The sequence below is a fragment of the Prinia subflava genome, chromosome 10 (genome assembly GCF_021018805.1).
Source record: "Prinia subflava isolate CZ2003 ecotype Zambia chromosome 10, Cam_Psub_1.2, whole genome shotgun sequence".
Classification (NCBI taxonomy): Eukaryota; Metazoa; Chordata; class Aves; order Passeriformes; family Cisticolidae; genus Prinia; species Prinia subflava.
This window is the reverse complement of record NC_086256.1, coordinates 2,346,874-2,374,241: the sequence shown is the minus strand read 5'-3', so window position 1 is coordinate 2,374,241 and position 27,368 is coordinate 2,346,874. Positions and strand designations below refer to the sequence as shown.

Below are 27,368 nucleotides of genomic sequence, written 5' to 3'. Positions count from 1 at the left end.
ATTCTAAATTTAGTGCAGTGGTTTGAATGTATTACCTGCTGGCAAGCCAGAAAGAAAAGGAATTTTCCCAGGATTCTCCTGATTTTTAAGCCTCTATGACCCAGAAGTGTGTTTCTATATTTAATTTGTTAATCCAGCTGTCAGTTTTAAAGTCAGTCACTAATTAGTTTTTACTATTCATGCTAAACCAATGCACTGCTACACTTAAAGACGTGGCACAAAGGTGACAAAATGCTGCAGCTGCACAAAGGCCAGGGAATGGCACAGCCTCTCCTTCCTTGCACCCAGCAGGGCAGGGCCAGCACAGCCTCTGCCCTTTCACCACCACCAGGGCAGGGAAGGGAATGGCCAATTCTACATCCCTTGCTGGAATTGTTTTCCCAAACTCTCCTCCGAAGCAGCCACAAGATGTTCAGCACATGGATTGTGTCACCCACATGGTGAAATTCAGGGGAGGATTTGTCCCATTGCATTTTCACCCATTTCAGGACCTGTTCTACACCTGCAGCACTTGTGCCCTTACCTTGTTGGGATCCAGTTTACACTTGTCCACAGGGTTTGAGTCCTTGATCACCTCCAGCACATCTTCCCCAAAGCGTTCTCCATAAAAGCCCTACAACAAAGGAGAGAGGAACTGAAAGCAAACATCAAATGCAGCCCTGATGGGGGCTGGGGGAAAGGCACCTCAGGGGAGGTGAAGCTCCACTGCCTCTGACAGAATGGGACCTGCTGAAGCCAGGAGAATTCCAGCAGTCACATTCCAGGGACAATGGGAAAAAAAAAAAGTCCTGGAAAGCAGGAGAGCCTTCCAACAGTGCCTGGTTCTGAACGAGGCGTTTGGGTTTGTGGCTGTGTGCAACTAAAATGGGTCAGTATCATTTCCACTGGTGTTGGAAATGATAGAATGTTTAAATTGTAGTTAGTGATTTAAATTAACATTTAAATTAACTGTTTTAATCATAACCTATATATATAAATTATAAATACTGTGTTATTCTTAAGTGACTCTTAGCCAGCATTTAGCCACGTTGTCATAACCTGCTTTTGTGGGAGCACAAAATGAATGAAGCTCTAAGTTTTGATAAAGCAACTCTGCTGTGCTTCAGTGAACAGAGCCTGGGAGAGAGAGAGATGGACTGCTGAGGTTGGACATCTGGAATGCACAATTATGGACCACAAAGACATTTTGGAGAAACCAGAAGATAAAGAAGAGACTAACAGAGACTCAGTCTATGCCTTGGAAAGACCCTGGAGGACAAAGATAATGGGAACACCACAAATGTCAGGGAGAGCCTCTCCTCGATCAGGGAATGCCTCTCCTCCCTCAGAGGTGGCACCAGCAGGGGTACAGGGGACACCAGCCCAGCTCTCAGACACCCAAACTGCTTTTCTAAGGGGCTGTTCCTGTGAAACAACTGATGGGAAGCAGTGAAACCTCCAGTTAAACCCTCTCACCTCCAGCCGATGGGAGATTTCAGCCAACTTGGTTATTGCAGGTTCCTTGTAAACAAACTCTTGCTCATCCAGGTCTCCAAATTTAGTTCCATAAAAACCAACTCGGAAGTAGGTGCCAAACATCCTCTTTCCATCCTGGGGATGGAGAAACAAGAGGTTATTTCGGGGTGGAGACATGCACACCCCCGAGCACGGCTGCAGGCAGGCTCCTGAATTTATGCAAAATGAAAAGAAATTTAAAAACAAGGGAAAAAAATTAGAAAGAAAGAAGGGAAAGAAAAAAAACACCACACCTGGAACTCAGCATGGATGCATTTAGCAGCAAACACCACAATGGAATTATAAACTAACGTGGAATTCTATGGATCAGTTACGACCATCAGCCCAACCCTGCAATGACTCCTCCCAACCCAGGAGGAGCCTGGAGGTGCCATCACGGAATCCTGGAATGGTTTGGGTTGGGAGGGACATTAAAGCCCACCCAGAGCCACCCCTGCCATGGCAGGGACACCTTCCACTGTCCCAGGGTGCCCCAAGCCCTGTCCAGCCCGGCCTGGGACACTGCCAGGGATCCAGGGACAGCCACAGCTTCCTTGGGAACTTGAGACCCACCATCCTCACAGGGAAGAATCCCTTCCCAATATCCCATCTAAATCTGTTCTCTTTCAGTTAAAGAAGCATCAGATGTCTGTGAGAGGCAGCCAAAGGCAAATGCCTTTGTTGGGATCATTATTTGAGAGCCTGCAGGGGTCAGACACCCCTGGAATCACCCAGCATTGATTCCCCCAAATCCACCCTCCAGGAATTGCAGGGTTGGGCCCAAGTCCATGTCCAGTTCACTCACTCACACACACACGAGTGCTTTTGAGCCAGCATTCCAGCTGGGAGGTGTTACACTCTCTAGGAACTGCCTAGGAGAGAGGGCCAAAGTCACTCCTGGTGAAAGCAGATGCAATCCTGTGCCATGTACCTGCTTCCAGTGGTGAATTTGGCCCCGAAACGCAACAAAAGTAGAGAAACAAGAAAGATTTTTGCTGGAAAGGCAACGGAGAAAATCTGATTAAGAGAGAGAGAGAAGAGAGAGAGAAGAAAAATGCTTTAAAAATTAAACACACCTTGCTTTTGTTAAAGAACTCACGCTGCATGCACAAACCAGGGATGCCTTTCAGCAAGAAACTCCAAAATGTTCACCTTTACTCTCGTGACAAAGTGTGATGCAGTTTAGGACACTCAGTGTCCCTGAGCTGGGTTAGATTTTGGCTTCAAACAGCCCTTACAGGTGTCCTGGCTGCCAGGTTTTATTTTAGTATTTGGCTATGGCAAAACTGATCTCTTGTGGTGATGGTGAACACGATCTATGGAAGGCAGAGAGGATAAATAAGCCAAACTAAAATAAAAAAAAACCCTTCAGGCAAACTCCAGACTGCAAAAACCACTGGAATAGCCACTGCCTTCTCCTGGCTGGAAGAAACTCTGGAGCATCCCCCTGGAGGGGCCTGAGAGCCAAAAACTTCCACTTCAGAGCTGAGCTCTGCTCTCCTGAGGGCACCTGGGGTGAGTGGCAGCCCTCATCCCAAAAAAGCCACACCTGGCTGTGCCCAGGCTCCCTGGACCCTGCTCTAGAGCCTGTCCCTCTGGGATTCCTCCTGCAGAGAGGGGCTCCTCTCCTCCAGCCCCACTGCCAGGGCCTTCAGCACCCCACAGGATCCAAGGGGCACTCCCAGGGTGGGAACTGCAGCTCCAGAGCTGCTGCTGTTTTACTGGGGTTGCCATTTCCCTGGACTCCCTGTCCTTGTCCAGTGCCCATCCCTCTGGGTCCATGCAGGAGCCACTGAACCCCTTTTTCCTCATCACTGCCTTTTCAAAGCCACAGTTTTGGATGACATTATCCACACTAAAATCCCTCAACAGCCAGCATTTCCAGCTTCTGTCTCCCTGTCAGAGGCAGAAGGCTCTGACTCCAGGGCTCCTCTCAAAGCCCTTCCCAAGGTGGGGTTGGAACCTGATGCTCTTTAGGGTCCTTTCCAACCCAAAGCATTCCACGACTGTGTCTGCCATGGATCAGCTCCCCAGAGCCAGCACAAGGCTTGCCCATCCTCCAGGGGGAAGTTTGGGGGATCCTGCCCCAACCCCAGCACGGGGTGGTTGAGGACACACTGATTTCTGATCCACTAACTTTTCCCCTTCTCCTTGGCCACGGGTTTCCAGGGTGTGAAGCATTTCCAGAACTCACCTACAAGTGAGTTTTTGCCATGGACACCTGCCCAGGCAGCTCCTTTCTACAGGAAGGGTAAAAATAATAAGAGAGGAAGAGAATGCTGTCTGTTGATCAGCATAAATCACTGAGGAGTTCTGCTGGAATTTACTAAATGCATAAAATAAGAGTTTTGGGGCACTGGGGAGCCTGGTGAGATTCCCTGTCCCTGTGTGAGGGCAGCTCCCAGCTCATGCCCACACAGAGCAGCTGCCCTGGCTCTCCCTGCTAAATGCAGATGCTGAATCCCAGAGCCAGCAGTGAGCAGCACTGCCAGCCCTGATGGGGCTCATGCTGGGAATCTGTGCCTGGCAGGAAGAGAATGAGAGCAAATCCCTGTGGGGGAAACACTTCCAGACCACTCCCAGGGATCTTCAGGAGCTGCCACTTCCCTGGGATCAGCTCCATGCCTGGCGTTAGGGAGAGGGGATGGCTCTGTACTGGGATCTCTGGAACTCAGCCAACACCAAACCACTTCCCAGCCACAGCAGGGAAAACAAATAACTTAATGCTCCGTGGTCTTGTTTCTGGCAAGAGCTAAAAATGCAGATATGAGGGAGGAATTATTAAAAGCATCGTATCTCCTATTATTTTATCAAAAAATAATAGGATTTTTGGGGAGGAGAAGAGAATGAAGGTGAACACTGAATAGCCATCACACAACTGGCAGAGCAGGTAACAGCCACCATGACTTATGAAGGTTCATGATTTGTTATTATGCATGGTAAATACCTTTCCAAATTGCTGGGAATAAAGTTTTGGGGTTATCTCTTGCACGCACACAAAAAGCTTTGCCAACAAGATTTGGGGGGGAAAAAAGATAAATCAGATGCAAGAGGAATCCTCTGCTTCCTTCACCAAGACAGCAGCAGCTGCCTGAAGGGTGCAGGAACAAAAGCAACTCCTTCAAAATGCAGAATCCAACCCATCTTTACCAAACTCAGCACGGTTATTTTCCTGCTCAATTTTAACCCAAGGTCCTTTGCAGTGTTGCCAACTACTACAAGTCTTCCAATATTGATTTTTTGGGAAAGAATCAGCTCCTGGAGCCCTGTTATCCACTGGCAAACCTCCCCCTGCACAGCTTAAAAATGGTTTTAAATTCTCGTGGCGTAGCATGAAGAGATTTTTTTTCTTAACTTTCCTAACTGGAAAGCAAACAAATGGAATGAATTCAACATTTATTCAATGAATAAAGACACACAGCCCATCAGTTGGTGTGTTTAAGGAGAGCTCAGGAATGCTCTGGTGCCACACTCAGGGCACTGCAGTGATTGTAGTTGGCAACACCACTTTCCTTGTGCCATGAGGGGGGTGCTGCTGTTGGCATAGCTCTTTGCTAAAATGAAATTGGGGGTTCCACAGTGTAAAACAAATTAAAAAAAAAAACAAAAAAGGGGAGTTGGGGGGGAAAAGGGGCAGAGAAAAGGGAAAAAAATTCCACAAGTAGGAACTTACCACAACAGACAATAGTAAGAGTGGGGAGGAGGGTCAGCAACCAGGGCGATAGAGGAGAAAACAGAAAGTATTTAATTAGGGAAATTCCATAAAACAAACAAGCAGCAAATTGGCAGCAAATAAATTTTAAAATTAAAAAAAAAAGGGGGGGAGGGGAGGGGCGAGCATCCATTAAAATATTTAAAATAAGGGGGAAAAAAGGGGCAAAACATGCAACAAACCTGAAAGCTACAAAGCACAAAGGTCAGAAAAAGTGTGGCAATGAAGGAGCACGATGACAGACGAGAGCTGAACCCACGGTGTCTTTTACCATGCAGTAAAACATGACCAAGTGGTGTTAGAGTCATAACCAATGGCAGGAGTCTCTCCAGGGGTCGATTTAGGGGCAGAATAATAAAAGAGATGCTCACAGGCCTTGCTGGCTTCAACACATTTGCATCATTTCCACACCTAGCACAGGTTCTCTGCTGGGCTGTGTCTGCCTGGACCTTCCGTGGGGACAAGGGGACGACTTCCAGGGCCAGCCCTGAAGTGTCAGGGTTTATTTTAAGTTGCTCAATTTAATTTTTTTTTTTGCTAGGCTGGAATTGAAACATTCAGACATCACCAGCCTAAATTATTACAACACCAAAGGTTTTTTGTCTCAGCCTCAGTTCAGGAAGTGTGTGGTGGAAACCTGTAGGGAGGTGGCCCAAAATGAGCTGCCTGATCCATAGAAAAGCAAAAATAAACTGGGAAGATGAAGCCTGAACACATAACATCATATTCACAGAGCTTTTTGGTGCTTGCTGAGACTTCTCCATGTTCATGCACCCACTGTGCCAACTGGACTAGGGCTGGAGTCAAAGTGGCCCTGCAGATTAATCAACTGCTTTGTCCATTTTTAACCCAAACGTGTGGTTCTCGTGGTGTGTGTTGCAGAACTGTGAGCAGACAGCCTCCTCAAAAACCCAGGCAGCAAAACTGGCCCCAGTTAACACAACTGAGCCCTTTCACTGCCAGATAAACCCATAAACTGACTGAGCACAGAAGGAAGCAGTTCCTCCTCTGAGGTCAAAGGTGCACCTGCAGCAACCCAGGTTTGTGTTTGGTACCTCTGAGCACTGGTGCTTAAATCGACCCCTGTGGGTGGGGTGGAAATATGGTATGGAGGGATGATTTTCTGTGTCAATGCTGATGGAAAGAAATATAAACAAATTATAAAAACAAACTAGTGATGATACAGTGGCTCATTCACCAAAGAACCTCATTAGTGGAACACGTCAGCATCCATGCACTACCTACAGCTGCTTATGAAGAAATTCCTACTACAACCACGGTTTATTGGGATTTCTTTGGTTAATGAATTGTTTTAAACAGCAGACAGCAACAGAAACACCCACAGCTAGCACATGTGGGCAAGCGTTGGCGTGAGTCATCTGGAAACTCAATTAGTGTTCTTTGCTAACTAAGATGGAGTTACCTACCTCCCAGCCAGTACTCTGTGTGATAAAAAGTAAAAAGGGCATGTCACAGAAACCAAAAAAAAAGAGTTTCAAAGGCCAAAACATGACCAGCAATAACCCTGCAATGGTTCTAAGTCATGCATCCAAAGCCCTTAGGCTGGTGGCTTTGGCACCATCCAAGTTTGGAAAGTTCTTTCCATTCTTTAACCACCACGTGAACAAATAAACCCCCCAGCATTTCTGGATGTTACCTACCAGGCTAAAGGCAAGGTACAGTGGGTTTTACCAGCATGCAAAACACAGTTTAAAAAAACATCTGAAAGGATAAACTGGAATTTTTAACTCTTGGATAGTTCTGAAGTTACAACTAATCTTGGTATGTGATGTTCTCTCACGTTAAATTCCAGAGGAAAAAAAACCTGTTAATGATCCTTGTATTTACTGAGGATCATCATTTGACAATTCTCCTGGAATCTGAGAATAATGGTTTTTCATTTTCCTTGCACTGAGCATTTGAAGTTTCTTCACAATTCACCCTGCAGCTGAAAATTCAAACCATTACCTGGTGAACAATCTTGCTGAATGCTTCCTGCAGTTTACCATGAATAGTGGACAACTTCTTGGCATCTCTGTTGGCTTCATGAATAGGAATAAGGACTTTGTAAACCTCATTAACTGCTTCATACATGCCAGCCTACGAAATAAAGGCCCATCAGATTGCTCCATCAATTCAACAGCCAGAATTACACACACAGCATTTAAATGACAAAACTGCAAAATGAAAAAGTGGCTGAGACACCACTGTGGGATTATCACATCTTTTCCTAAAATGCACCCAGAGATAAATGGAATAAAATCCTCAGTTACCCCAGAAATCAAGAGCCTGGTGCATTACACCTTGCTGTCAGTAATTAGGATCATTAACATAACCAATCCTGGGATATTTTGGATGGATACAGGCACAAGAGCAAAATAAGCTAAACAGGATCCTAACCAAATCCATGGGAATTAAATAAGGAAAAGCTTAAGGGCACATTGCAGCTTTTCTGTTCAGCACATCTTCAGCCAGTGAGACCTCTGCATCCAGTGCTGGCACTCCAAGAGAGATTCCAGGACTTGGGAAGATCCTCAGGATCTCTCATGGAGTGGGCCCAGCCCACAGAGTGGCTCAGCAGGAATTCCAGGCTTTCACCCTGCATTTATTGCTGCTTGTGCTTAAGCCCACTGAATGACATGGGAATTAATTCACTTGTTTTCCTTGGTTTACTCCAGAGGGCAAACCAGGCTGTCTTAAACAAATAAAACTCCAATTGCTCCATGAAAATTAGGCATTTACAATAGAATTATACACTCAGAGAGAAAACATTTTCCTTTCTACTGTCCCACAGTGTGAAGTTGCTGGAGAAGGGAGGTAAAGAAATGAAAGTCTTCTACCATGGAGAAAGATGCTGCAGCCTGTTCCAGCAATCCCACCAGACCAGCTTCTGTAAAATACTTCCCAGAGCAGATTCCTTCTTCATCTGGGGACACAACATCATCAGAAACTGCTGACTCTTCCAAAACATTGGAAGATATGTTCTGGGGAGATACAAGAGGTAAAAATACATTTACCCAGTTTAAACAACACTCAACACTTTCAATACTTTGAAAGGCAGCTGATTTGCAGTCAAATCCTGGCACTGCTATAGAAGTGGCTTTCTATTTTTTGTAGAGTATATATGTAAAATATAGCTTTCTATTTTTTGTAGGGTATATATATAAAATATAGCTTTCTATTTTTGTAGAGTATATACATAAAATATAGCTTTCTATTTTTGTAAGGTATATATGTAAATTATTTCCATTTTTGTAGTGTATATATAGAATACATCTATTTTTGTGGAGCATATGTATAAAATATACATTTCTATTCTCAGAAAGCAGCATTTCATTCATGCAACAAACAGTGAGCACAGTTTGAGGATGTAGACACAGAGCTCCCAGCACATGGAAACGCTTTTGTAGCTCAGCAGCAAAGCCCAAAAGGCCCTTAGAGAGGGTAATGCCCACCTGAAATGTCACACAGCCCACGGGGAGGTATTTCCTGTCCTCCAGCATGCTCAGGTACTCGGCCACCAGGGCTGCAGAGTGCACCAGGCACTGGGCAGACTCGGCGTGGTTGCTCCTCTCGGAATGTTTCCCTGCCATGTTCTGCAGCCACGTCAGCCGCAGGTCGGGGGAGTTCTGGTAGCCCTTGGCAATCCTAAAGGGACAGAAAACCTCTGTGATTCTGTGTCCTTTCCTTCTGACCCAGCCTTCAGCAGGGTTTTTTCACATTGTGTTTAGTCACTTCTGCTTAAACACCAACCCACCCTTTATGCTGTCTGGAAATTCCTGAGACAAGCAGCTGTCACAATGGGAAGTCACCCTGAACTAGAGATTTTTGAGGCAGGAGGTGGTGGGTGAGCAGTGGGTGATGCTGAAGCTCTTCACCAAAGCCCATGTTTCACCTGAGACTGGTGGCAACCCAAAGGTGTGGGACAGTCAGAGCCTGCCCGGCTCTCTCCAACAAAATCTCTGCTGACCACTGAGAAGCCTTCAGGGCTATTTGAACAGACAGCACCATGAAATTTGGCACTTGGGAGCTTCATTTGGCTCTGGAATATCTTTTTCATATGGACATCATGGTATGTACCACCAAAAAGCCTTTTAGGCAAGCAGGTGGAGCTGGAAGACCCCCCAGTTTTCCCTGAAGCAAGCAGGGAGAGTTCTCTACTTAAGTGGAGATGAGATTTCCAGGGATGGCTGGGGAATGAAAACTACTTTTATCCAAGATAAGCTGCATAAACATCAAACAAAACCTCTCAGCACCACATTCAAACACAACAGACAGGCACATGCTGTTCTGTGAGCAGTGAGACCCAAAACTGCTCCAAAATCAGGTCCTGTAAGTGCCCAAATGTGCAGCATCTGAGCCCAAATCCACGTGGAGCACTGACATCTCCTGTCCCTACAGTGCCAACTCTACCTGTACATCAGGTCAATCAGCATTTCTGGATCTTCCTGGTGCTCCTTCATTTTAACTGTGTCCGACAGGATCATATGGAGGTTGAACACTAAATCTTGGACCTGTGAAAAATAAGCTGTTGTAAAGAACTGGCAATGGGAATTGAGCTACACATTGTTATGTGAGAAACACGGTCACTGTGAATGTTTGTGTGTTGGCATCTTGGCAGAACTAATCAAAGACCTGAATTTTATGTGATTAGATGATTAAAAAAAAAAAAAACAAAACCCAAGCCCTTTTCAGGAAATGCACACAAATTCCAGTTCTAGATGGAGGTTTAGGCACAGCCTGTTAATGAATTACATATTCCTTGTCTTGTGGTTTGTGTCTTTTACCTGGTCAGGAAATGTTGTCTCCCTGAGTTCCAGATCTTCTTCAGCATATGTCAGAATAGTCTTGAGGGAACGTCGCAGAAATTCCTCATTGAAGTTCTGGGATGTGCCCACCAGGGATGAGAGGGACATGGTCACCTGCATCTTCACTCTGGCAAAGTTCTGCAACACAGATGTTGTTATGTTGTATTTCAGCAGCAGAGACAGTGCAGCACCAGTGCTTGGGTCATGGCACCCTCCTCCTGACCCGATGGGAGAAAAGGAAACTCAAGTTTTGCAAGAAAGGGTGTCTCAGAGCAGTGATTAGAATAAACCTGGTGCTGCCAAACTTCATAATCTGATGATTATTTCGTTCCAGATAATGGTTCTCCTGCAAAACTATTGGTGTTGTCTGTTTCCACAGTCTCCTCTCACACACCCTGAACAGGACGATGCTCTCATGAAACATCCCTGATCCCAGCTGGTTTTGGTTTGGTGAAGCCTCAAACCTGGACTCCTGCTCTCTTTGCTGCTGTCAGTCCCCTCAGAGGTGCCCCCCAGTTCTGTGGGGGGCTGTACCCACAGGAGCAGCCCCAGCCCCGTTATCTGCAATAACCCAGTGAGGAGCAGCAGGACTCACGTTGCCGATCTCGAAGTTCTGCCTCATGAGGAGGTAGAGGGAGGCACTGGCGTGGGACCTGATGGTGCTGATGCTGCTGCTGCAGTGCCTCAGGAGCCTCAGGCACAGGTCTGCACACTGCTCTGTCTCCTCCTCAAACAGCAGCTCAGGGAACTGGAAGACAGCAGGGGAGGAAATCTGTGCTTGGAGAGGCAGGATTGACAAACAGGCAGCAGTGAGGATGCACTGGGATGAGAGGGAGCCCAGTCCCTCTGTTCTGAGGGGAAGGATGCTCATTTGAACCACTTTATAGTTAGGCAAAACTGGCAGCACTGGGATGGAACTCATTTCACCTTCCCCTCCAACTTGCTCCTATCTACACCCTCACCCTGATTTACATCACTCCCAAAAACTCAGGCTTAAAACTTTGAGCTTCTCCCCACACACCTACAGAAACTGGGAAATAAATCCAATTAAGTGAGATTTGTCCACCTTAAACCCCACCTGTGCCTTGAGCTCCCCCCTGAGCAGGTGCCTCTTCCCACTCAGCACCAGCCAGCAGGAACCCAAATCCCACCCACGGTGTGTCAGCTGCACTTCTTGGTGCAAGCAACCCCAAAATGCAGAAATGCAGGCACTGCCCATGAAAACCAGGCCAGGCTACGCTGCCTGAAAATTAATACTGCCCAAAACAGTAATTTCTTGCCATACAAAGGAAGAAGCAGTGCTGCTCGGGGTGGATTTCAGCCCCCACAGGGGACTCACCTTTGAGACCAGAGCTCTCTGTGTGGCAAAGCAGTGCTGCAGGTAAAGGGCACTTTGGTTGCAGGCCATGCTGTGCAGCAGCACTTTGAGCACCCCGCCGAGGATGCTCTCCTTGGACTCCGTCACGGACACGGTCTGCAAAGGGAAACCAAGACTGCATGAGGAGAAAAATGAACCTCCTGTGTGCCTGTGTGTGTGGGAGAGAGCAAACAGCTCTGATCAAAAGTGATGGGGAAATCACCCACTTAGCTGGGGCTGCCAAACAGCCCCGCTCTGAGCCAAGCCCAGGTGAGGAACGCCTGATCCATGGACAAAGCAGGTGGAATGGGGGTTCTTTGTGAGGCTCTGACTTTTGGGACATTGTTCTGCTAGAGGGAAAGCCCACAGCTGGGCTCTAGCTGGGTTATTCAGGCACAAAGTACAATCCTTGGGATTCCTGGGTCTGTCTGCAGATCAGAGGGGGATTTGGGAAGCAGGGTCCTGCCTGCTCCCAGCCCGTGCCCAGGTTCATTTGTACAGAAATCAGGGGACAAAGTGAGTACAGGCCCAGCAGGCTAACCTGGAATACACTGATTTGAGGCAGGTTTGGGAGGAACTGGAGGAACTGTTTGGGACAGGGCCAGATTTGGAGACTTTTACAGTTCATTCCTGAGTAACTACTTCTTATACTACAAGGAGGAGAGAACCTTCAACTCCTGAATTTCAGAACTGAAGGAAGGTATTGCATTGTAAAAGCAGATTGTTCCAGGCTGGGATTAGGAGAGGCATCACCCCCTTCCTGCTGCAGCTGAACAGTGCTCAGCACTGAGGCAGTTTTGTTTAACAGAGTGCTGCCTGGCCAGGTGACTGTAATGCCATTACATTTCTATTTTCTTATCAACCTCACCTGTACAACTATCTCTAGAGTATCCAAAATTATCAGGTTGGCTTCTGTTGCAAGATTCCCATCGATGAGTGCCTCATGTTCTATCTCTGCCCTTGACCTGATGGGAGAAAACAAAGCAGTAAAATCACTTCCTGATTAAGGAACAGACCTACATATTTTCCAGTCAAAAATGTTCTCTCACTGGCAGGAAACTCCCAGTTACAGTTTGTATATTTATCACTGGACAACACTACGAGGATATTTCAATCCCCTGAGAGGACAAGAAGGAAAACTCAGTTTTTTACAAGTACAGACTTACAGAGGCTTCACGTTCATCATGCTTGGAGAGCTCACACTGCTCTCTGACACTTCAGGACTCCCCCAGGAACACAACAACAGTTTAGAAGCCCAGTCCAGCCCCAAACTGGCTCAGCAGCATCGTTAGGCATGCGACAGCACAACCAGGAACAGGACATGTGGCTTTATGCTGCAGGCTGTGGACACACGGTGGTGCTACAGGAGCTGGGAACCTGCACTGGGAGCAGCACAGTGCAGCCTGCCAGGCTGCAATCTTTATTCTCCAAACTACACTGCATTTAAACCTGGAGGCACAGCTTCCTCTCTGAGAAGGAGGATGAGGTTTTGCTGCTCCATGCCAGGCACTCGTTTTCCTGGAAAGCCTTGCACCCACTCACATTGTGGCTCCAGGAATTCAGCACAACCAGCCCCAGCTGCACTGGGCAGGGATCCAGTGGTGCACTGAAAGAGCCCAACCCTGGCCTGCCCTGCCACAGCTGCCACCTCTGACAGACTCGTGCCAGGCCAAAATCCCAGAAAAATCCACAGGAAGAGGGAGAAACCAATTGGCTCTTGGAGCTGTACTGCAGCAGCCCTTCCCTGCCACACTCCACACCCTCTGAGAGCTGGCTCACACCCCCAACATCTCCAGGACAGAAGTTTGGGGACCTGACTCCACATAAAATGGAGCATCTGCATTAAATGACAGCACCTGCACGCTGTGCACAGCTCTTGGGGTGAAAATCCTGTTTATGGGCTTTCAAAGGGCCAGGCTCTACCTACACACACACACGACACAGCAGATCCAGTCACAGCAAGCAGGGGTTAGAAAGCAGCTCTAGAGTTTGATCTAAGCAGCTCATTTTGTGAGGTGAGACACCATCCTTTGACCATCAAGGAATTCCACAGCTGTTCAATGTGTACTTGAGGTCCTCCTGGGAAGGACAGGGCTCAGACCCAGCGCTGGCAGTGAACTGATGAATCTTTCAGGCCAAATTTTAATCTGGTGTGACTCTGGAATTTGTATCTCCATCACTTCATCAGCAGGTTGAAACACCCTGATCATTTGGCTTTCCCAATGACTCAACAGGACTGGAGCTTTGGACAAAGAGCCACTACTTGTCATAAGGAGAAATTACATTTTTGTGTGGACAAAACAACTAAAGGCTGTGAAGAATTGCTTTCTTACTCCAAAAAGAGTCAATGTCTGCAAGGATAAAATTTGGCCTGATCTCCATCTGGGCTCTGAGGATCCCATTCCTCAGTTTCTCCAGAGCTTCCCTTGGGCTGAGGTTGCTTCCCTAGGATAAGGAACAATTCTTTTGCTGGGAGGATGGAGACTGCAGGTCGCAATTTGAGGAGACAGAAAACGTGCACAGCAAAGCTCAAACACAACTCCTGAGCCCTCTGGATTAAACCACACCAAGAGAGGGAATTTTCAAGGAAATGGGTGTAATAAGCCAAAAGAGCTCATTCCAGTCAGTTGCACACACACACTGAGAAGTTCTGCCAAGCATCACAAACAACGCTGTGATGATTGAGTCTGCAGATGTACAAAATGGCAATTTATAAGAACTGCACACCAATGCTACAGTACCTGGCTGGTTTGTGGCTTCTAAAAGCACAGCACATGTGGAAAAACAATCAAAGTGATGGATTAGGACAGGAAAGGAAAGCGAGCTTTGAGAACTCCAGAATGCTCTTATGGAATAAAGGAAATATGACATGAGATATAAATGCTATCTGTGGAAACTCTTAATGGATCTTCCCTCTAAATTACAGCTTAGGGCAGGGGTTTAAGATAGTAATGGATTGTATAAATCTCTTTAAATCCGATTTGGAAGTCTAAGGAAGTAAGGGACAGTGGAAAGGCAAAGAGGTGGGAGGGCAGCACTTGAGTAAAAGCTATTTGCCTTTTTTTATTTTGCAATGCCAGCCCTGTGCATCTGAGGGCTCAAACCTGCTGGCAGTGACCTTCTGTGGGGAGGGGGACCCTGCTCTGAGGACAGGCCCTGTGGACACGGGTGGAGCAGAAGGATAAGGCAGAGTTACTTGTCAAGCTTCTCTGTGTTCTGCCGCCAGTGAGTCATGTCCTTTCTCCATCTCAGATTCTCTTGACTTCCAAAGGCGCTCCCAGAAGGGCTCCTCTCTGCAGGGGAACAGCACAACAGCAGCACTCAGCTGATGCTCACTTCTGCTGCACCAGCAGCACCTCCAGATCTGCTCACCAGTGGCACGTGGCAACAAAGGTGATTTTCCAGAGCCTGAGGCTCTGTGGCACCCACCCAGGATGTTTACATGGCCCTGCTTCTGTCACTGCTGAGTGGCACGAGACACAGAGAGGCAGCTGAGACATTCACTGGTGAGGGGAGTCCCTTCCTTGGACTGCACAAGGAGCCTGAGTGTGCCAACCCTCAGCATTCCAACACTGCTGTCCTCAGCTGGCACCCAGGAATGTTCTCAGGGTGCTGCCAAGGCCCCTCTTTCCACCTCACAATCTTTTATTCTCATTGCTGGGAGGGCAGGGGAATTTCAAGCAATAAAATAATCTGGCCACATTAAGAAAAAAATAAAGATTCCCATCTCTGAAGTGGTTCCTTAATTATGGCTCTAAACTATTTATCCACCTTAGCCCACAGTAACAGGCTCGTGTGGCAGAGCAGGAGACAAAACCAGAGCTCTCATCCTTGTCCTAACCCCTGGGCCACGCTTTGAATTTTGGGTGTTCATAAAAATGTGTTTTACAAACAGTAAAAATCATCAGAAGGTGCCTGTTAGCCTAACTACAGCTACTTCAAGTCTCCTTGAGTCAGTAGAAATGTCCAGGCATTTTCAGAGCTGTCAGAGCAAGATCAGGCAGTTTGCTTTCCTCTCTGATCCTTGAACAGGACACTCTACAAGATTCTACACTTGAAAAAATTAAGGCAAGAACAACCCATAAATGAGATGTGACCTCACTTAAAACAGCAACCACAAAGTAAATAATTGTCTGCAATTCAGGAAAAGTGTAGAGATTCTGCAGACCCAGGGAAGGATGCTGCAAACAGCTTTCCTAGGGGCCTCTCTGTATCCCACACCACAGATGGGTGCAAATAATTGTTGGGGATGGGAGGAGCAGCCTTTGGAAAAAAGGGATGGCACAGAGGACTCCTTTACTTACCCAGCTGTCCTCTACTTCTTCGGACCATTTCCTGCCTTGCCCCTATGCTGCCCAAAATTGCTTCTTCAAGTTTGGCTCTCATGTCTTTGGACTTCTTAAACGTCAGACTGTTCATTCTTTCAAACACTTTCTTGCCCTGCAAGTTCCAAAAAAAGACATGAGGGGAGACTCTTTTAATTTGGGATATTTGCTAGGAGTTAACAACTCAAAATATCTAAGGACACGAAGTAGGAAAGGAATAAAGATTAGGCTGGTAGGTAGATAAATCACTCAGACTTCAGCATTGCTACAGAAAACTTTTCAAAGTGACACTGCAGCAGTTCCCAGATGGGAGGCAAGCAGCACAAACTGCTTGAGAGGTGGAACAAGGCACAGACACTCACACGGCTGGGAAGTAAACACGGGAAAAGCATGGCCTTGGCCTTGTGAATACAGGAAATACTTTGGAGAGAGCAGGAAATGCCTTTCTGCAGTCGTGTAAAGGATGGGAGCGTAAAGGCCGTGGGCAGGGCCCAGCAGGGACTCCAGGAGGTCCCAGCTTGGCAGTACCTTGTACTCAAAGCAGGACACACAGAGGTAGAGCAGGTCCAGCAGGCGGTTGAGCTGCAGCACAGACAGGTCCGTGAACCACTTCTGCAGGACGCTCTCGTCCGCGTTCTTCAGCACCCACAGCAGGCAGATGAGCAGGCTGCGGCTGGACTCTGTAGAGAAGGTGGAGTGCTGCCTGCCACTCTGAAACACAGGTCACACAGGACTTCACACCCACACTTCCAGTCACCACAGAGGGAGTTTATTCCCTCCAGACAACTGTAATAACCTCAGTAGATTAGCAGAGGGGCTCCGTGTTATCTCATGCCTCTATCAGTGTCTCACTGAGAGTGCAGCTAAATCCCAGCAAAACAGGGTCATGGTGCTGGAGAAAAGGCAAGAGAAGGCACAAATGGAAGGCTCTGCCTGCTACCACAGTCAGGATTCCCTCTCTGTGCAGAGAACAGGGGAAATGGCTCTCCTTGTCTTCAGCTAGGTGGGATTAACCTGGGGCAGAATTTGTTCTTAGGGCTTAAAGCTCATAGTGACAACTGCACTTCACAGAGCTCTTACAAGATTGTTTCAGAACAAGAGAATCTTTATCAGGCAAGAGAATTCTCCCACTTTCTGAGGTTTGTTGATTTCTACCCCTCTTTGGCATTTTCTTATGCCCCTCTGATACAGACACAGCACCATGCAAACTTGCTTTGGCCCCCCTGTTGCTCCTCTGCACACCCAACCACACAAATTGACGTGGGTGCTCACAGAACCTGCTGAGTATTTGCTGGTTAACACAGACTGAGGGTCAGGAAATGGGGTGAGATGGATTTGTACCGAAGAAGGGAGTAGAAAACTGCTGGGTCTGTTGAGCTGGGGGACAGAAGTGCCTGCAATGGCCATGGCCACAGTCTGGCTGATCATGCTGCCACCCTCGCTCTCGTAATCGTCCACAGCGACACAGCTCGGCCTCCCCCGCTGGTTGTGACTCTCTGCAGAGAAATACAGGACTTTAGTGAAGCCCCAAACCCAAGGCTTCACCCCTCAAACCCCACCCACAGTCTGACTGAACTGGGAATGCAAACAAAATCATCCCACTCGAGGGGTTCTGCAAAGAACAGGACAATGAGTGGAGGGGATGGACGCAAGGAAAGCAATTCCCAAATGCAACCTGCACAATCTCAGTACCTAAAACCCTTCTAATAATGGACCTTTTGTCCCTTTGAATACTCCAAATCCTTTCTTGCAGCTTTATTGTGTCATTGAACTCCAAGGATGTAGAGGGGAACCCTAAATTCCAAACCATTCCCGATTGGACTCCCTGCCCTGATTTGAAATAATCTCTTGCTGCTCTTTGGGACACTTTGCAAAGCACCCCTGAAAATGAACTGATGGAGCACATGATAGGGGGAAGAAGAGGAATTCTGTATATCCTGTGGAATGAGAAACTCTGCTTATCCTTTGGATTCAGGGATTCTCATACAGTGTGAGGGGTGACTTTTTAAGCAAGTCAGACATGGATGGAAGCTGGCTCTACTTTTACATCAGCCAGTGGGATGTAAATCAAAATGCTCTGCTTTTTTTTTCATTTCCTATGCCAACAAGTGGGCAAATGCAACTTTTGAGTGTTAACAGGCATTAAAGGCACACTTTTCAAGTGAAAAGAAAATGCAAAAATGTCAAAATCGCCATTCAGAAACAACAGCAAAGGTGTTCATAACTCAATTTTAGAACCCAAACACCCAAGTCTGGTGAGCAGATGAGCAGCTAGGCAAGGCAGAGAATCTCAAATACCTGTGAAGTCGTAGAGCTGAGGCACAGTTTCCATGATCACACCGATCAGAGGTAGATACAGCATTGCCACCCGGGCCTTTACCTGGGGGTCAGCGTACCGCGGGTCCGAGTCGTGGCTGGACAGCAGGTTGTGTACCATGTTGATGACCTTCTTATGCAATCCAAATAAACTGTTAAAAGACAGTTGGGTCATGCACATCAGTTCATATCTTCAAAGCAAACTCTCTTTTGTAACTAAGGGGCTTCAAAAAGGAAAAAAAAAAAAAGTCCCGTTTTTTATTTTTAACTTCACTGCTGCATGTGGTTTTTTGATCTCCCATGGATTTTACAGATGGCTGGTTTTTCACTGTGCCTTGTAAAATGGGCAAAAATATCTTGTGGAATGCACACCCAGTATAATGTGAACACGCTCACATTTTCCATTAAAAACCCCCAAAGTCCCAGCTACTGCTATGCTGAAGCATTGAATCTACTAAAAATTATTAGAAAAACTTAGGGAATATGGAAAACGGAGAGAAACTTGAGAGGGCAGTGGGTTTAGTAAAACTATTCGTTGTATTTTTATTTTTTTTTTCTATTTAGCAGCATTTCCAGAGAGACAAACCCTCCTAAGCCAGAACACTGCTTTAATCAAATGATCAGGAAGTTTCTCCTTTAGGTCCCCACCCTACCCCATGCAATTACTGAACCAGAACAGGAGACTACAGATCCATAATTCTGAATAAAACATGGCAAAGACATGAAGGGATAGAAGGAAAAATAGCCAAAATGGCTTCTGTCATTATTCAGATGCAAACACTGGCAGAGCCCTTCCATGGGGCACCATGTGTGACCCTCCTTGAAAACACAAAAACTCCCCTGAATCTCTCAAGGACTCTGCTCCTTTCAATCCCCTCAGCCACCACGCAGAGGCAAAACTCTCCCAGAGCAAATAGCAGGTTCTCTCTGCAGCTATTTGCTTCTGTAGGCAAACCAGCCAAGAAGACACTTTACCCCATGCATGAAGCAGCCAAGGAAGCTCAGACATTAGGCAGTAGCAAAACATAAGCTGCAATGTTCAGACCTGAGGTATTAAAACAAGTGCTGAATTTCAGGCAGTATCCACTTTACCTGGAAAGCAGAGGTGAGTTCTGGTTTAAAAAGGAGGCTTTGACTGGATTTTTGGGGGTTTGAAGTTGACTGTAAGGCAGCAGTACAGCTTGGGAGGACATCAGCTATTGGAGCTGCAGGTCCTCCTTGTGGCTTTTAATCAAGCCATAATGAGATCCTACAATTGCTTGTTTGTGTAATTAGTGAGAGCCTTAACAACTAGGAAGGAAACGCTTATTTAAGTGCCTGGTTCCTTCAGATTAACGATAAAGAAAAGTCTTTGTATTACTTTGAAGGAGTGGCACCTAAACCATATTTTTAAAAATTCAAGGGAAACTATCCCAGAGGTCATAAAACTGCAGACAGGGAAAACATCCAAGCAATGCTGCGTAACTCCATCCTATGGATCCCTGGATTTCTTTGTTGCTTTCCCAGAGCTGAGTGGGCACTGTGGTGGATTGATCCATGGTGGAGAGGAGGAAATGCAGCCCCCTGCTCTTCCTGCCTGATAAGGCAGCAAATCGATCTCACGCCCTCCCCTCCCTCCATCCCCTCCCTTATCTCAGCCCTGGCCCAGATTTCTGTCAACACCCACCCACACTTCTGCAAAACCGACTCTGGCACTGAACTCTGAGGCTGAATTCTGATTTTCTCACTTCTGGCCTGCACCCTCAGCCAAGATGGGCAGCGTGGGCACAGTGTGTGATGGCCACAGCTCCCCTGCAGTGTTTGCAGAGACAACTGTGCAGGTCCAGCTGCTGGGGCTGTCACGTTCACCTGGACCCCTCCCCTGCACACTCTGTGCTGTTCTCCAGGCTGCAGGTGCTCTGCAGGGCTGCTCTGTACCCTGTCACACTGAGGGATGCACCCAACACACACCTCCAGGCACCAGGGAACTCACTCCTCCTTTTCTGTCCAATTCAATCTAAAGAGTTCTTAAAAATGAGCTAAAACCAAACCTATCTTGCTAATGGAGCAAAAAGGGCAAGGACAGAACACATTTAAGGCTCTGGATCACCTATCAAGGCCTAAAGCAGGTCTCTAACACAATAAGCAACTAGATGAACAGCCCTTTCCACTCCTGCTGCAGGATAATCAACTGGGAACAATTCTGAGCTTTCTCCAGTGGTGGCCACAATATTTTATGGAAGGCAAGTGTGAACTCCCTGCTGGTGATACTCTATGACTGTTAGAAGTCTTCACAGCAAGGGAAGAGCAGATCTGAACACACTTGGTTTATTTTATCTGATAGATCCACCAGGAGAAATGTGGAGGGTTTGGGAAGTCAACAAACCTGAAACTCCAGGTTTTTCTGGAAAACAGTAAAAAAATAAATATTTTACAGGTATACATCTGCCCTCAAATTCAGGAGCTTTGATCAAAATGCATCTCCAGAGCTGAACTGGTCCCAAGGAGCTTTTTGTGACTAGACAAGGTTTGAGAGAGGAGTTGTCTCCCCAGTAGACACCAGCAAGCTCCTCTGTGCAGAGATTCCCATCCTGGGCCAGGCTCAAGGGCTTGGTAGGAGGTAGAGAACAAGAGGTTTGTGAAGAACAAGGGCAGACACACTCAGAGACAGGGCCTGATTTCTAACCAGTGAGCAAGATGCTCCTCTGGCACAAAAAGGATTTCTACAGACAGCACATACGGGTAAAGATTTGCTGCTTTTTCCATTTCAGGTCAAACAAATGGGACTGCAGTGTGTTATGTATATATACAGGAAAATATTCCAGTTTATGGCATCACTTTCTTCTCCAAGAGGAAACAGAATGAATGTTTAACTCCAGAGACCTCTTGGCAAAGGAGCAGAATTAACCATGAATCATCAGCATTTGTCGACTCGGCTGATATTTCTGAGTCCACCTTGAGAAAAATGTCTGTGAGGGAACTCAGGACCGTGGAAGCAATCAATAATTTCCATTGCAACCCATTTCAAAGAGGCAAGGCAGAAAACAGCCCTAAATAACACAAGGAACAGACTGGATGTCAGGACTACAGCAGAAAATTATTTGCTGCACAAACCAGGCAAGTCACTGACAAACTCTGCATGCCTGACTCTATTTGTCTATTTGTGTAACCCCCAGGGGCCTCATCAATGCATAATTTACAGTTAAAAAGAGCTGGGAGAACCATAGGCAAAATATATTGTAACATTTAAACCACCAGCAAGAGAGGCTTCCTAAATGTTGGAAATTATTTTCTTGTTACATTTGAGAAAAGCTATTTTCCTTTCAGAGCTCCAGCAGCGCCCCTGTGGCATTTGGGGGCTCCAGCAGGAACCTCTTTCCCTTCCTCTCAGCTGGAAAAATGTGATTGAAATCAGGTTTACAGAGTCTGGGATAAGGAATAAGCACAAGGGCCAAGGAGAAAGAAGATTCTTAAATCGCTGTTTTCCTGTCATAGCTTACAAATTGATATAAATTCTGGCCATGCACTTTCTCTGCATCCATGATTGGCTTGGAATTACAGAAAGCTCTTTGAAAAACAAAACTTTGTAAAGATTTACCCTTCTGCATCAGGATCTAGAATGACAGCCAGTTCTGTGAGCACCAGCCCGGCCAGGTAATGCTGCTGGCGGAAAGGCACAGACAACTCAAACATATTTGCAATCTTCTGGTCTTGGACATTTGTGGAGAACCCAGAACTCTGAAAAAAATCAAGTTTCAGAAGCTGCATCATGCACAGAGTCAAAGCTTTGGAAACACATAAGAAGCAGTTTTCAGAATTAAAGACAACCTCATGCCTTTTCCCTTTTTTGTTTGGATCAAGGCACTTCTACACCTAAATTCCATCCCAGCTCAATAACCCTTCCATTAATTCTGTTTGTTGTTATTGTCTTCCCGTTAGGAAAGTTAACCCAAATAACCTTTAAAAGTAGATTGGTTAAACTTTTAACTCAAGAATGCTCTTATTCAGGCTGAAGAAGGCTTTAATTTGATTTCATTTATGTGATTTTGCAACTAATTAATCCACTTGAATTACACACTAATTGAAATTACTTTTTCTGAGCAGGCCAGGACTAAGGAGCAGGGAGCTCAGAAGTCCCTTTTGTTGCCACAAAAGGGTAACACTGGACAAAGTATTTTCTTTGATGGTTTATTTGTGTTTGTCCAATACAAGAGGGGACCAGGTCCCTAAGGACAGTGTGTGGTCACTACCAGGAGAGGGATATGGGCACTCTTTCCTCAAGAATAAAAGATCAAAAGAAACCAGAACCTATGTGGCAGGAAAAACTGATTTCTAACTAAACACTTCCAAAAATATTAGCAAGAGGGACTGAAGGTCCAGTGATACAACTGCCTCAGAGGATTCAGTTCTCAGCTCAAGCTGCATTTCCCAGATTTCTCATACCTGGGAAGTGGCTGAAGACACGGATGGTGATGGAGACGCAGGAGGTGTGAGCAAGCTGCAGGGTAAATTCAGGGTGACGTAGTGCTCGTGGCTGCAGATGATGCGCAGGAAGTCCAGCTTCAGAGACGCCAGGTTGCTCGGGTTTGTTAAGGAATACAGCTTTGCAGACACCTGGAAAATCCAGCCACAGCATTGCAGTCAGCAGCAGAACAGAGTGTAACTGCAGGGTGAGCCCCTCTGGCCTGCCCCTCCCAAAAAATCACTCCCAAAGCAAGAACTGGAGGGCTTGGTGTCATTAAATGGTCACACCCATGTCCACAGCACTTTTTGTTGCCAGAGATTGCCTGATGTGCAGGAGCCACACATATCCCAGACATATTTCTCAATACAAGATCTATACACCAGTCATATTTAAGTAACCAAATGAAGAACTGTGGACTTCCCCTATTGAGGGGTTGGAACACGATGATTTTTAAGGTCCTATCCAACCCAAACCATTCTTTGATTCTATAATTCCCACTTCCTATTGATTTCAGCAGAGAGTTGGGAGGACCACAGTGTGATGCACTAACAGCTCTAAGATGCAGGCTGTATTTTATACATACATCTTTTATATATAAAAACATAATTAATGATACATAATATATGTAATATATAGCGGGCAATTTAAAATCTTAAATACTCTTGCTGCTCTTTTGCCCTTCATAGAGAATGTTTTAGACTCTACAGGGAAAATGAGTCTAAGCTTAGTCTCACTTCTCACCGATCCCTTGTTATCTCCTCCGTACACAGTGACAGAATGGATGTTTGTAGTCAAACAAAACTTTGTGTTTCAGGGTGATCTCCCTGTCACACTGCAAATGAGGAGCCCTCCTTATGGGGAAGGACATCCCCAAAGGATGGAAGAGGAGCTCAGTGGTCAGTATGATCATCTGGGGTCACCGTGTCCTTAAGAGACCACGACGGTCTGAGCTCCTCACAAAACCTCCCACTAATTTTTGATTCATTTACTCTGAACACGATGAGCAGAGGGAATAATTCTCCCTTCCTGCTGCGTGTCACTCCAGGGAGTGACTCCTAAATCAGTTAAGAGTGTAATCAGAGAGGCGTAAACCCTAAATCACCTCTGAGAACGCCCTGCTCTAGGAAGACCTGAACAGCAGAATTCTGTGTCTATATTTTACTGTCTGTCCAGAGAAACTGAACAGTAACAGCCTCTGCCACGGTGCAGTTAAGCCACAGTGTTTATCTGCATTCACCTGTTTGTAGTAGGTCTTAATAAGACCAAAAACAAATCCTCTGTCCATGATGGACAACAAATCATTGAGGAAAAACGCCAGACTGGTGTTGAGCCGCTCCACCATTTCCGTGTCCTGGAGAGAAGGAAGAGAAAACCAGAAAGCAGATGAAGAACTCTGTGTGTTTTCAAGCAAACAAGAGGCAGGAGGGCTGGAGGCTGAGCTGGGCTCACTGTAATTGTTTGCCATCACCTTCTGGAAGCGGGAGACTATATCACCAGCGATTGTGCTGACCAGTGCAGTCACGTCATCCATGAAGCGCTCCGGGAAACGATTCTTCCTCGGCGCATCCAGTTTGTCAGCAAAATACAGATGATGCACCATGCTCTTCACCTATGGGGATATAAATTACAGCACAGCCACTTGCAGCTGTTGCTGGCTCTGTCTGACAGCAGGGCTTGGGAGGCATCAGGGAGGTGTTTGCTCACCATCAGCTCGAAGAAGAACCAGGCCTGCTGCAGGGCCGCCTCCCGCACGCTCCCGCTGCACACAACCCACTGCAGGGCCAGCTCCTCGTGGAAAAGCTACAGAGTCAAACCCAGAGTCAGCCACAGCCCCCAGAGCACCTCCCAACACAGCCCCCATGAGAAATGTCAGCACGGCCCATGGCAAGTGTGGCAAACAATGAGTTAAGCAAACTAAATAACTGAGGACGTGACAGCAGTGGTGGCATCCCATAAAGAAATCCCCAGCTAACAATGAGGGATGAGGTTATGACATGTGATGTGAGAAATGTTTCACAGCATCTCGCTCCAGGATTGAATCTCAAGTGTCAAAAGAATTTTCTGCCCACCCCCAAGAAATAATAATAATAATTAAAAAAAAAGTTGGTGCTCAAATTAGTTTAGTTTAAAAAGTCTACCTTTCTGCCTGGTCTGATTTTCGCAGGGAAAAAGGAGTAAAAAGTGGACATATCAAGTGATTTGTATAAAGATGTATATTTACTGTGAGAAAGGACTTAAAACAGTAAGAAAGGAACATGGGGCTCAAACAGCTCTTGGATTTCTTTTCTTGGGACAACCAACCTACAGACTGACAGTGGCAGTGGCCACGTTTTCATTCCACATTAAAAAGTTCTGGCACTTTGCCTTTCTGACATTGTTTATGAGGTTCTCATTTCCCGTAAGGGAGTTCACTTTCAAAGTGATTCCCATTCCCTTTCTGAAGTCTCTCTGGATTAACACCTGGATAAGTGAGCTCAGCACACCGAGCCATCCAACGCATTTTCATTTTGCACACAAAATGTATCATTTACATGTCTAGACAGTGCTATTCATATTTTTTGAAAGCCAGTAATAAACTGGCCCAAAACACTACGGCCATTAAATCAGACAAGCAACTCCTGATCATTTAATTCTTCCCAATTCAACTCCAAACACTTCACATTCCCTACAGCCTGGATATTCAGAGGTGTTAAGCACCAGCAGTTCCTAATGACCTCGGGAGGGGGAAAAAAAAAATCAGGCTATAAATAAAAGAATAAATTGCATCATGTGTTCAGAATGACTTGACCTCCCTGCCCCACAATATCAATTGTCTCCACTGAGATCTACCTTTTTGGTTGGTAATCGTCCTGTTAATGTTTGTAAGAAACTTGACGTCTCAGTGTGCGAAGACATACGATTACAACTTCGATCCGTAGCCTACGGAGTGGAGATGAATGAATGATGACAGGACATTAAAGTTTGCCGTGGATGGGTTTTGCAGCTCAAGGACAACGAACGTTTACAAAAATACTCTTCCAACTGGAGGGTTTTTACAGCTTTTTAAGCATTCCCAAACTCTTAGGCGCTTACAGATTGGGTCTAAACAAAACGACAGCAATTTTGATTGGTTTTAAGCCATACAGGTTATTTAAAGAACTGCATGTTCTGATGCACAAAGACAATGCTGCAAAGCATGAAACTTTTCCATTGTTGCATTTTATCAACATGCACAGGTAACACTTGGAATTTCAGCCCATACCTCTCAATCTACCAGAGGCCAAGCGCGGGGGGATGTACCCACAGCCACGCTGCTGCCACGGGCAAGGAGAAAATCACTCAAGTTCTGCTTCTGATGGAAATCATTTGCCATGAGAGCAAGGGAACTTGGACTAAATATTTTGGGAAGGCTGATAAACTGGGAAGGAGGAGCAGTTGAGAGGTACGTTCAAGGCAACCATGCAGTGGAGAGCAGCAGGCAACAGGGGCTAAATAAACTCTTCCTGACCGGAGCTGCTGTAAAGTTTTCATACTTTGCAACACAGAACAATACAATTGGCCCTGGCAAATCACTGCCTCCAGCACTCAAATCGACACGTTTAAAGAGAGAATTTCATATGTAGCAATCAATTTGGGTTCACAATATTCCACTCAAACAAGTCATGAAGGATTACTGGACGATGAGTACTAAATGCTTGATGAGAATGGCAAAATGGTTCACGACATCGAAAGGAATGGCAAACATGGACAAAACTATGAAGCTGTGATTAATGTTCCCACTTAGAAAAGTGCTCCACCTGAAGCTGAAACTAGTGTGAGAGAAAGAGATAAAAAGAAAACAAAAGCAGTCACAGCATTTACATTTCACAGACCAGCAACCACTGAAATGAAAAGAGGGGACACGTTCACACGATCCGAGGTTTTTCATGCAGTGTGGTGGGGTAGTGGGGGAGATGAGAATTTAAAAAATCAAACTGAAAAGTTTTCAAACAATTATGAGAAAAACAACAACAAAACCACCAAAACTGGAATATGCACTGAAAGGAAGATATTCTACAGGGAAACATCGGGGAAAACAAAGGCAGAAAAACCTCTACCGAAGACACCACCTGTGTTGAGTCTGCACTTGGGCTGGGGTTGGATCCCCATGGGGCTGCTTTTGGACCACCAGTGTTTACCCAGGAATTGGAGCGGTCTAAGCCCTGGGCACGTAACAGAAAGCAGTTGGGAAAGGAAAGAAATATTACACGTTGCATGCCATAGAGCAGTCAAAGTTCAGTCCTTAAAGCAATCAAGGTGGGTACACTGCAAACACATCAGCACTTAGAACTGTTGGGGCAGCCTGAGTTCTCAGGTGCCATTGAGTCCAGAGGATTATTTTATACCTCACATACATACAGAACATTAATCCTGTCAACACCTCTGGTCTGGTCTGTCCAGACTGGAATGCTTGACATTCCAAAACTCTCCACCTCCTGAAAAATCCCACTTATCCTTTGCTCAGTTTAAACCCATTCCCACAGAGCCGGGTGAGATTTACACTGTGACAGAGGAAAACTGGTGCTGAGATGTGAGGATGCTCTCTGAGGTTTCCAGCACCTTTAGGGCAGCCCAGAGTTCATAAGCTCTACAATTCTTGCAGAAATACTGAGAAACTGAAGAGGCTGACTGCCAACCCTCACAGGGTTCCCTGCCTATGGAATAAAAAAGTCCAGCACTGCTGGCAGAATAACCCTGTGGACAGGATTGCACACGGACACTCGGGCATTTCCTCTGGGCACTGTGGTAAAGGGAGGAAAGAGCACGTACCTTTTCTGGAACCAACCTGTTTTGCCAAGCAAAACATTTGAAAAATCATCCTGCTTTTCAAAAGCTCAATCTAGCCTGTACTCCAAATTCTACTGCAATGGGTCATGCTGGCAAAATTACTGGG

The 27,368-nt window shown here is 46.1% G+C and overlaps 1 protein-coding gene across 10 annotated transcripts in view; it reads right to left on the bottom strand.

Annotated features, from left to right (window-relative positions):
• Window positions 1–27,368, bottom strand: part of DOCK7 (dedicator of cytokinesis 7) — a 102,263-nt gene that overhangs the window by 5,302 nt on the left and 69,593 nt on the right. For 3 of the 10 annotated variants that reach the window (XM_063406920.1, XM_063406917.1, XM_063406922.1), the window contains 22 exons: window positions 25,286–25,375; window positions 24,161–24,256; window positions 23,925–24,065; window positions 23,694–23,807; window positions 22,435–22,605; window positions 21,590–21,729; window positions 17,995–18,164; window positions 17,038–17,192; window positions 16,225–16,407; window positions 15,676–15,811; window positions 14,568–14,664; window positions 12,240–12,336; window positions 11,354–11,488; window positions 10,610–10,762; window positions 9,994–10,152; window positions 9,620–9,720; window positions 8,662–8,854; window positions 8,047–8,190; window positions 7,175–7,306; window positions 6,634–6,648; window positions 1,456–1,581; window positions 524–613 (listed from right to left, as the gene is read on the bottom strand). In XM_063406920.1, the coding sequence (XP_063262990.1) occupies window positions 524–613; window positions 1,456–1,581; window positions 6,634–6,648; window positions 7,175–7,306; window positions 8,047–8,190; window positions 8,662–8,854; window positions 9,620–9,720; window positions 9,994–10,152; window positions 10,610–10,762; window positions 11,354–11,488; window positions 12,240–12,336; window positions 14,568–14,664; window positions 15,676–15,811; window positions 16,225–16,407; window positions 17,038–17,192; window positions 17,995–18,164; window positions 21,590–21,729; window positions 22,435–22,605; window positions 23,694–23,807; window positions 23,925–24,065; window positions 24,161–24,256; window positions 25,286–25,375 (2,838 nt within the window). The other 7 variants (XM_063406918.1, XM_063406923.1, XM_063406919.1 and 4 more) reach the window with 6 other exon arrangements.